Source organism: Mandrillus leucophaeus, unplaced genomic scaffold, assembly GCF_000951045.1.
Source record: "Mandrillus leucophaeus isolate KB7577 unplaced genomic scaffold, Mleu.le_1.0 Scaffold684, whole genome shotgun sequence".
Lineage (NCBI taxonomy): Eukaryota > Metazoa > Chordata > Mammalia > Primates > Cercopithecidae > Mandrillus > Mandrillus leucophaeus.
In genome coordinates, this window is record NW_012107408.1 from 258,350 (window position 1) to 270,104 (window position 11,755).

At 34.0% G+C, this 11,755-nt stretch overlaps 1 protein-coding gene across 1 annotated transcript in view; it reads right to left on the reverse strand.

Annotated features, from left to right (window-relative positions):
* Positions 1-11,755, reverse strand: part of NIPBL (Nipped-B homolog (Drosophila)) — a 198,880-nt gene that overhangs the window by 102,215 nt on the left and 84,910 nt on the right. Inside the window, exons 4-6 of the mRNA XM_012002359.1 lie at positions 10,273-10,400; positions 6,964-7,063; positions 6,279-6,430 (exon numbers count right to left, since the gene is read on the reverse strand). Of these exons, the coding sequence (XP_011857749.1) occupies positions 6,279-6,430; positions 6,964-7,063; positions 10,273-10,400 (380 nt within the window). The remainder of the gene's footprint in view (positions 1-6,278; positions 6,431-6,963; positions 7,064-10,272; positions 10,401-11,755) is intronic.

Below are 11,755 nucleotides of genomic sequence, written 5' to 3' on the forward strand. Positions count from 1 at the left end.
GCTCACTGCAAGCCCCGCCTCCCAGGTTCACGCCATTCTCCTGCCTCAGCCTCCCAAGTAGCTGGGACTACAGGCGCCCGCCACTACGCCTGGCTAATTTTTTTTGTATTTTTAGTAGACACGGGGTTTCACCATGTTAGCCAGGATGGTCTCGATCTGCTGAAATCGTGATCCACCAGTCTCGGCCTCCCAAAGTGCTTAATGTATTCTTATTCAGTGAAAAGTTTTAAATGACATGTATGGAAATTGAATCTTTCTGAATGCTCTTTTGAGACCTATTAAAAGGCTCACACGACCCCAGCCCGATAATCTGAATTATACTGTCTTCTACTAACCAATTCATATATATATCCAATTTTGTCACATTGGTTGATACCACTGCTTATTTTATTTTATTTTATTTTATTTTTTGAGACAGTGTCTCACTCTGTTGCTCAGGCTAGAGCGCAGTGGCGTGATCTCAGCTCGCTGCAACCTCTGCCTCCCAGGCTCAAGCCATCCTCCCACCTCAGCCTCCAAGTAGCTGGGACTACAGGCACACACCACCATGCCTGGCTAATTTTCTGTAGAGAGAGATGGGAGTTTCACCATGTTGCTCAGGCTGGTCCTCAGCTGCAAGCAACCTGCCCGTTCTGGCCTCCGAAAGTGCTAGGATTACAGGAGTAAGCAACCATGCCTGGCCTGGTTTCTTAATATTTGTTTAAAAATGTTGTTTCACCTTAAGGCTTAAGGATCACTTAAGCCCAGGAGTTTGAGTCTAGCCTGTGCAATACAGCAAGACCCCATCTGTATGGAAAAAAAAAATAGAAGAGATTGATTTAATCTTACCTAGTGGTAGAAAAAATTAGAAACATTTTATTTCAATTCAGGAACAGGACATGAATGTTCACGTATGATGACTGATTTATAATTTTGCTTTCTCATACTCCCCTCACTTCACCTGGTTTTGGTATCCAGATTGTAATTTAACTTTATAAAAAGAGTTGAGAAAGTGTTGCTGTTTTTCTTTTTTCTGGAATGGATTAAGATTAGAATATCTCGTCATTCGATGTTTGATAGAACTTGTTAAAACAGTCTGAGTATGTTTTTATCTCTTTCCCTTTCTTTTAAGGGAGGTAGATTTTGGACTACGGAGTGAGGTATATGAATTTTAAATTATATGATAGATATTGTCAAACAAATGGTTCTCTAAAAAAGTTGCACCAATTTATATCACTATGAAGACTGAAATGTTTATCAATTTGATATAAAATTTTATTTCATCTTAATTTTGAATGCATCCCTTTATGAACTAAGGTGACCACAATTTCATATATTTATTAAATCTTTCTGTATCGACTTGGCTATTCATTTCCAGTAAATTGCCTGTTTACTTCTTTCGTTTCTGTCTTCTTACAGATCTGTATGAGATTTCAGTATATAAAAAAAATCAATACTTTGTGTTTACAATAAATGCATATTTCCCCATATTTGTTTTATATTTATGTAATTTATATATTTATGTTCTCTTATACACAAATTTATAATTAATCTTTTTTTTTTTTTTTCATTTCTACAATCCAGGTTTTCGGTCTGCTTAGAAATAACGCCTTCTCAACTCTTAGAATACCAAAACTTTGCCCAAATGTTTTTCTTATAATTTTATGACTTAAAAAATATAAACAGCTTATTAATCTAGAACACTTTTGCTTTTGGTGATCCAGGAAACCAGCTAAAATTGCAAAATACCTAGACAATCACCAACATCATTTATTAAACAGTCCATTCTTATATGCTGATTTTAAAATGTAATCTTTAGAATGATATAATTTTTAAACATCATTTTTCCAATGACTGTGTAAAAACCGATAAAATGAGATTCACTGAATGTTATACCCTTTAAGTAAAAGATTAATGGGAAATTGTGTATTTACATGATATCAAAGTATCATCTCACAGATTATTTATGAATTGCAAAGGGAAAAATATGTACTTTTACAATAAAGAGAGGTTCACCACCTAGACACCACTGATATACTGAAACCATTTTATGATAATGATAAGATACAATGTAAAGTGCACAACATTGCTTATCAAGTACTCCTGCCAAAAATGTGTAACTGGAAACTAGTAAAACCTTAAAGCTAACTTCTACTTGATAGGAAATACAGAAAACAAATTAAACAACACCAGCAGAAAAGAGTGGAGTTTAGAATATGAAATATTCTACAACGAAAGTGGCCAAACTCTTCAAAAACCAAAAATTAGTGGCATGGGGGGAAAAAGGTATCAGACTGCTTTAGATTAAAAGAGCCTCCATAAGAGATGCAAAAATCAAATGCAATGTGTGAAAAGCTAGATTTGAACATGCTTTGAAAAGATATTAAAGTCATATTTAGGACAAATGGATTGGTAAAAGTCAAATATATTCTGGATATTAGATGATACCACAGAACTGACCTTAAGTTTTTTACAATTATTACCTTTGGTTTTTATATAGGAGCATATCCTTCTTAGCAGATATACTTAAGGACAAAGTGGCAGGATACCTGTTGGTGAAGGGGTTCATTGTGCTAATCTTAGAACTTTCTGCAGTTAAATTTTTGTAATATAAAGTTGAAAAAAAAATGCAACCTTTCTCAATAGTCTAAATTGTCCTATTTCTGCATTCTCTCTGTCCTACTGACCTATCCACTTGTTTCCTGCCAGACTAATTTTTTTCCTTTTCAAAGAAAATTATGTTTTATTATTGACAGATAATAGAGGCATAGATTTCCGGGATACACGTGGTAATTAAATACATTCATATAATTTGTAAAGATTGCATCAGTGTAATTGAGATATCCACCACCTTAAATATTTGTCTTTTCTGTATGGGAAAAACATTCAAATTATCTTCTTCCAGCTATTTTGAAATATAGATTGCTGTCAACTAGTCACCCTACTGAGCCATCCAACACTAAATGTTATTTCTCCTATCAAACAGTATATTTGTCCCCATTAATCAAGCTCTCTTCATCGCCTCCCTCCTCTACCCTTCCCAGCCTCTGGTAACTTCCAATCTATTCTCTATCTTCTTAAGATCCACTTTAATTGTCACATATGAGTGAGAACATATAATATTTGTCTGTGCTTTGCTTATTTCACTTAACATAATGACTTCCAGTTCCCTCTATGTTGCTCAAAATGACAGGACTTTACTCTTTTTTTATGGCTAATATTCCATTGTGTATACATATACCTTTTCTTTATTTATTCATCCACTGATGGACACTTGTTTGATTCCATATTTTGGCTATTTTGTGAATAGTACTGCAATAAACATGGTCTTGCATCCCTTCAGCATACTGAGTCCCCTTCTTTTGGATATATACCTACTAATGGAATTGCTGGATCATACAGTAGCTCTATTTTTAGTATTTTGAGAAACTGCCATACAGTGTTCCAAAGGCTGTACTAATTTACATTCCCACCAACAGTATATGAGGCTTCCCTTTTCTCCACATCTTCACCAGTATTCACTATTACCTATATTTTTGAAAAAGGCCATTTTAATTAAGGCAGGATAATATCTCACTGTGCTTTTTATTTGTATTTCTCTGATGATGAGTGATGTTCGGCATTTTTTGCTGTATCTGCTGGCCATTCGTATGTCTTCATTTGAGAATGTTTACTCACACCTTTTGGCTATCTTTTAATTTGTTTTTGTTAATATTGTTTTGGTAATGAGGTCCTTATATATTATTGATATTCTAGTTATTAATCACTTGTCAAACAGTTTGCAAATATTTTCTCCCATTCTGTGGGCTGTCTCTTCACTTCGTTGATTGTTTCTTTTGCTGTACAGAAGCTTTTTAGCTTGATGTAATCCCATTTGTCTATTTCTTCCTTTGGTTGCCTGTGCTTTGAAATCTTAAACAAAAAGTATTTTGCACAGACCAACATCCTGGAGTGTTTCTTCAATGTTTTCTTCTAGTAGTTTCATAGTTTCATGTCTCAGATTTAAGTATTTAATCCATTTTGAGTTTATTTTTCACAGCATTATTTATCGAAGAGACTGTCCTTTCCTCCTTTTATGTTCTTGGTGCCTTTGTCAAAAGTAAGTTGTCTGTAAATATCTGTATTCTCTCTGGGATTGGTCTGTGTGTTTTTATGCTAGCAACAAGCCGATTTGGTTACTATAATGTATTTGGTTACTTTGTAATGTAGTTTTAAGTCAGGTAGTGACTTTGTTCTTTTTCCTCAGGATTGCTTTGGCAATCTGGGGTCTTTTTTGGTTCCATGTAAATTTTTTCTATTTATGTGAAGAATGTCATTGGTATTTTGATAGGGATTACACTGAATATGCAACTGTTTTGGGTAGTACTGACTAAATTTTTTTATTTAGAATAACTTCAATATCTGGGTGAGGCTAATCCCCGACTAAGGTTTTTATTTCTTTATCTGAGCGTTTCTAAGAAATGACACAATACTGAATAGGTCCTCAAACTATATTAAACAGCTAAGTTGATTTTGTTAAAAAACAACACATTTCTTAGAGTTAAAATTTACATTCTTTTTTATGCACATTCATGTGTATATGGACATTTACACAAGAAACAGATGTGCTCTTCTGACATTTTTCCTCTAATTAATTACATGTAAAATGTCCCTCAGATTTTTGTGTACCAGAGTATACCAGTATATTACAAATATTAAGCATCTACATATACACATAGATATGTATGTATGGCACTCACACTCAATTCAGTAATTTTCTAAGTGTCTATTTCTTTTCGAGACAGACCTCAATTTGTCACCCAGGCTGGACTGCAATGGTGTGATCATGGCTCACTGTAGCCTTGACCTTCTGGGTTCAAGCAATCCTCTTACCCCAGCCTCCTGAGTAGCTGGGACTACAAGTAACTGCCACCATGCCTGGTTAATTTTTTTTTTTTTTTTTTGTAGAGACAGGGTTCCACTGTGTTGCCCAGGCTGGTCTTGAGCTCCTGGGCTCAATTGATTCTTCTGCCCCAGCCTCCTACAGTGCTGGGATTACAGGCAAGTACCACCGCACCTGGTTGTGTCTATTTCAAATGTGTCAAATTTGCTTCCCAGTTTCTCCTTGAGTTCGTGCGTAAAAAAAGCTCAACCTAATATTTCATTATCTGGTTTTGGGAAACCAGAGTTAGCTGTTTTGATGGATGACAAAGTTAAAAGTTTATAAATTAATAAGTTTACTAATGAATAAAGTTTCAACTTCATGCATAATAAACAAGAACACACATGTAGAAATTAGTGACTGAAAGCAAATTTTTAAAATTTGCTGTTAATTAAGGAGGACAAAAATAAAGATGTTTTGTATTATCCTTTGCACTTTTCTGCTTTAAAAAATTTCTTTAAAACATATAAATTTATACTAATAATAAATCAATTATTTAATAACCATGAAATATATCTCAAGGCAATATAACCTTAAAAAGACATCATAATATTAATGTTATGACATTAAGAACTAATAATCAAGTGAGAATTGGTAATTTAATCTCAAATTTTTGCATCTAAGATTAATTTTCCTCTACTGTACTACAGTAAATTTTTACAGTATAGTAAGTTTTTCATAGTAGTCATCCCTCAGTATCCATGAGGGACTGGTTCCAGTATCTTCTGTGAATACCAAAATCTGTAAATGCTCAAAAGTCCCTCATATAAAATGCACAATACCTGCATATAGCCCTATGCACTATATAGTACTTTAAATCATCTCTAGATTACTTACAATGCCTCTACAATGTAAGTGCTATGTAAACAGTTGCTATACTGTATTGTTTATGTAATAATGACAAGAAAACATGCCTGTACATGTTCCGCACAGACTCAATTTTTTTTTCCCAAATATTTTCACTCAGCATTTGGTTGAATCCATGATGCAGAACCCATGTATGTGAAAGGGTGACTGTATCTACTTTACCAATTAAAATGTAATTGTCCCTTGGCTTAGTGCTAATGTAAGAAGAAGGAGCAATTTTAAAAAACGCAATTCTTCTTAATTTCATACCTAAATATACTTAGTTATATAATAACTGAATCCAAAAAGCCAAAATGACACTGCTCCTTTCACCTCCTAAAATGACAAATTTTCAAATGGTAACTGTAACATGTTTTAATGATTTAAACCATATCTTTAAAAAGGTTCACTGACAAATAAGTATACAGTATAGTATTTTAGTTTGTGTTTAATAATTATATTTTGAAAAACAAATTTGCTTGGAATTAAAGCACTTGGACATTCCCAGTAAAGTTACAAACAATTTTCTTACCTTGCTGCATCTGTGGATGTGTTGTGTAACTTGAAGGATGGGAATATGGCATGTATCCTGCAGGGCTTTGTGGGGCGTATGGACTAGGCACTGGGCTATTTTGCTGTGGCATAAATCTGTTCCCAGAGCTTGTCTGTGGTGGCACAAACCGGCTAAAACCCAAAATCCAAATAAAAAATATAAGGAAATAAAATAAACATGCTATTCCTTGAAATTTGACTGTCACAAAGTCCTCTGAACTCTAGTTTATATATGTACAATCTATGCAAATAGAAGAATCTTGCAAAATAGTCAAATAATATACAAAAATTGTTCGCAATTCATAATCAAAGAGTTACAATAAAAAAGTTTTTAAAAGCAAGTAATTTGTTTACTTATATAAAAGTACCAATCTGTTTAAGGTACTTAAAGCCATGTTCCCTAAATCTTACCTCAAACACATTAGTTATTTTAACATTCTTTTGTCTGTATGAAATTACATTACTAAGATGGTAGCTACTTCAATTAGCATATTAGACTATTTCCATATACAACATTTTAAGGCAAATGCACAAGTGAATTACTATTTAAGTATTTCAACTATTTAAACTCTAAATAATCCACCATTACCTAAATGTATGAACCATATATTCACCAGCATATTCACCACAGAAGACATTTAATAAATGATATATACACATATTACCTGGAGGGGCTATGTGAGATAGTGGTTTGTTGATAATTGGAAGATGCAGGACTACTGTGCATGGAATTCTGAGAAAGTTTATACTGAGACATCATCATTCCTATGCAAAACACAAAAATATAGAATGTTATTTTCTTCTAGCAGTAAAGTGTCCTTTAAATAACTGAAATCAGTTATTCTTTCACAAACATGCCAGAGATTTTTTTTGATCAATGTTTTCATTTCAAAGAGCAAAATATAGACACTGTAAAACTGTAAATTTCAAGAACAATTTTATTACAGCACCATTTTCCATAAAACTAATTCAGGACTAGAAACAGAGATTATAATATTTTTAAAAATTTTACTTGCTTACTCAATATTCTATTATTTAGTCTTAGAATTCAAAAGATTTTTTTAAAAGTTGTCTTATCTAACCTCGCACCTAACACAATACACTTCCTTCTACAACAGGACTCAGAGTAGTTTTTATTACATGAATATTTTATCATACACACCTTTCATGCTCGGGAACTTAATTTCACAAAGCTATTTGTATTATGGTTCAGACATAGGTTTTGAAAAGTACTTTATTTATGGGTCAAAAGTTTGAATTCCTGCAATTTCCATCTGAATGTCTTTTGAAGCAAAACAGAATGTACCTATTCCTTCTTTCACAATAACTCTTTGTCACATAGTAGGGATTAACAGAATATTTGATTAAAAAATAAAAACTTGAGAACAGCGTTCTGGTTCTTACATTTATTTTCAAGCCAGACATTATTTCTCAAATATTATGCAAATGGCATTTCATTATACAGGAGACACAGAAAAATTCACTTATTTAGATATTTCAGAATCAGATAAAAATCTATAAATAACACCCTGAATTTTCTTATGATTTCTATAGCCGAACTCTTTTTTGGGAGCTGCAAACATCAAATTATATTTCCAAATTTCATTTCCTGCTGTTGTTACAAAAAGTGCCTTTCACTAGAAATATTCATACAGAAGTTCATTTGCTAAGAGTACTACAAAAGGGATTGTAGCTGAAAGAAATTAGGTTTCAAAATCACCTCTCAGTCTACCATTGAAGGGTGTTTTCTTAAGTATGTAGTCTAAATTTCAACTTCTGACTTTTCTTTTCCAAGTCAAACTCAGCACAAAATTGTTTTGCTCCATAGCTTAATAGCTTAATTACTATAATTATTGTTGCTGGAGGTTTTTTTTCTTTTTCTTTTCCTTTTGGAGGGAGATGAATACTCAATGAGACAGGAGTTAAAAAGCTTTTCCCCCCTGAATTAACAATCATCACTGGGACAAACTGGAATTACTAGTTTGAAAGTAATGGCTTTCTAAATAAAAGGGATAAATGAAATTCTTACAGTCCTTTTCAATTAACTCTAAGTTCCAAAGAACTATGATTAAAGTGATTTGCATTTTATTAAATTTTCTCCACATGCATGACTCATATTTAAACTTACCAACCCCCAAATCAACTTTTTAAATTTCTATTTTATTTTTATTTTTTATTTTTTAATGAGACAGGATCTCTCTGTGTTGCCCAGGTTGGTCTCGAACTCCTGGGTTCAAGCAATCCTCCTACCTTGGCCTCCCAAGTGCCGGGATTACAGGCGTGAGCCACCACGCCCAGCCAGCTTTTAAAATTTCAAAGCCATATATCACCAGGAAAATGCTTTAATAAAAAAAAAAAATCATGCAACTAATCGATTAATTTTAAATGCTAGTTTATGCTTTTACAATGTAGGGTATATAGAAATCAATGTTTTGGACTAAAAAACAAGTGTATGTAGTATAAAACACAAAATATGTGACTGAGAGGTGAATACTCTAAAAGTTTTTATTAGAGTGATTTACTACCCAAATACTCAAAAATGTAAGCTGCAAAAATGTAGTATTAGTAACCTTAGATCCATTTATCCAATACTAGATTTACTCACATTCTCATGTAACTAATACTCCCACTCTATTAGTCTTTCTTCCAATCAACTCTTTCCACAATTTCTTTCAATTCCAACATTTTTCCAGAAAGTATTCATAACTCTAGCTTCCTCCATTATTTATATCTGTCTCCTACTACTGCAATCTAACTTATTAGTTCTGGTGAAGACAGAGCACTGTCCTGCATACCTACCTTCAACTTGCTAAAAGGCAAGTCAGTCAGAAGCATCCCCATTATGCATTTTGAGGAATCGACAGTAACTATGCAATTGCTTTCAAAATACCATTCAAACAACACAAATACACAGAATCAGCAAAGTAACATTATTTAAAGGAAATGGAATAGGAAGCATCATGGAAGTGCTGCCAACAAAGTAAACCAGAATGAATTTGGCAAAATTATTTTATTTTTTTCTTTTTTTTGAAGACAGGATCTTGCTCTGTTGCTCAGGCTGGAGTGCAGTGGTGCAATCTCAGCTCACTGCAGCCTTGACCTCCTGAGTTCAAGTGATCCTCCCACTTCAGCCTCCCAAGTAGCTGGGACTACAGGTGCACGCCATAACAGCTAGCTAATTGTTGTATTTTTTTGTAGAGACAGGCTGGTCTTGAACTCCTGGCCTGAGGCAATCTACCTGCCTCAGCTTCCCAAAGTGCTGGGATTACAGGTGTGAGTCACCATGCCCGGCAAATACAGTTATTTAATTAACAAAGTTGAACTTTCTGAAGTTGTCTAAGCTATTCCCTCCCTGACTATTTTAATCTTGAGAGCCAAACAGGCACTTGGGCTTGTCAAATTCGGTAAACTTGAACAGAACAATGCTCTTAACCCAAAGGTACTCCGTGACTACATAAAAATTATATCTGTGTTGGATGTAATATTTTTATTATTTTATAATACTATGAATCAATTTTTCTTTAAAAATACTTAACCAATTTTTCTGTTGCTAAGGCAACAAGAGTATTAAATCAATTACTAGAAAACCATGAATACAGAATCACAATCAGTATTAAAACTCTACATACCTGCTACAATGTACATGTTCAAAAGCTTTGCAAATATTTGATTAATGAAAGACTTATTTCAAATTAATTCTGATTTTCCAAAACAAAAAAAATTTTTAAGCTGAGTAAACTGATACATTCCAAAATATGTAACAAAATACACTTAAAGCTTTGTCTAATTCTCAAGGAATTTAGTTACATATTAAACTACAAGAATCTTATCAATTTAGTTTCCTTCTTGTTCTTGGCTTGACTGAAGGCATAAACATGGCATTCCTGATAGGCCAGCTTGTTAAAGAAGACACCTGGATTTAAATATGTATAAAACAAGTTCTGATATGGGAATTCAGTTATTAAGAAACTCACCACTTTGTACATATCTGTTCTGCATGCTTTTCTCCCTGAAAACATTAGGACTCCTTGCCAGGACGGCCTGCAACAAGACTGGTATGTCACCTTCTGGGTCATCACTGCCAAGGTTATCTTTCAACTCTCTGGCATTGAGAAAATAAATATCAAAAATTAAAATGGTGACTGATTCTTAAGAAGACTTATTGTATAAAAGTAAATCACACTGGTATGGCCAATGATATGAATTTTCTCTTTTTTTTTTGAGACGAAGTATTGCTCTTGTCCCCCAGGCTGGAGTGCAATGGTGCAATCTCGGCTCACTGCAACCTCCACCTCCCAGGTTCAAGTGATTCTCTTGCCTCAGCCTCCTGAGTAGCTGGGATTACAGGTGCCTGCCACCACGCCCAACTAATTTTTGTATTTTTAGTAGAGATGGGGTTTCACCATGTTGGCCAGGCTGGTCTTTAACTCCTGACGTCAGGTGATCTGCCCACCTCAGTCTCCCACAGTGCTGGGATTACAGGCGTGAGCCACCACAACCGGCCCAACAGTTATGAATTTTCAAATATGCTGTCCCTGGGAGAAATATAATTATCAAAAATAACAGAGAGGGATTCTTCTAAGGACACTCTTTTTTCTTCATTTTACTTTACACAGTCGGGGAAAAAAGCCCAAAACACTATTTTATTGAACTAAGAGTTTAATAATTTCCAAGTAGTTTTAGAATAGAAAAGAAATATATTCTATTCTAAACTACTCAAAATAATGGAAGGGTAGAGAAGTGATAGTTATACAAAAAGTTGATATTTGTTATTGGAATATATTTTCTTACATCTGAATATGAGTGACTCTGACTTTCTGGGAATGTCTTACAAATAAGATATTGTTGCCACACTGATTAAGACAAGAGCCAGAGGTTATGTAATTTTTCCATCTTATATTGTTTTCTCAAATAATGTCATGGTGGGGGGAAAGCAGAAACCAAACAGCAAATTTCAATACCTTCACAGCAGCAATTTTCAATAAACTTTAATGTAAGTAGCAAATTAAATTCACAACCATGGAGATGATGATAAAACTAAGCATAGGCAGTGTTTTAATTTTACATTATACATGTCAGTGTTCTACTCATTGGATCTAACCATGAAGACCTATAAAGATGTTGTCCAATGATAAGACTCACTACATTTCTAGGGCAATCTTAAGGGAGCTCTCCATAAAATAAGTCCTTATTTTATGTGTGCTATTTCCTTTACATCTTTAAATATTTGGTGAAAACTACTGAATAAGTATGTACAAGCATAAGAAGTGATTTAGAGGCTGGGCATGGTGGCTCACGCCTGTAATCCTAGCACTTTGGGAGGCTGAAGTGGGTAGATCACCTTAAGTCAGGAATTTGAGACCAGCCGGGCCAGAATGGTGAAAACCTGTCTCTACTTAAAATACAAAAATTAGCCAAGCATGGTGCCGGGGGCCTGTAATCCCAGCTACTCAGGAG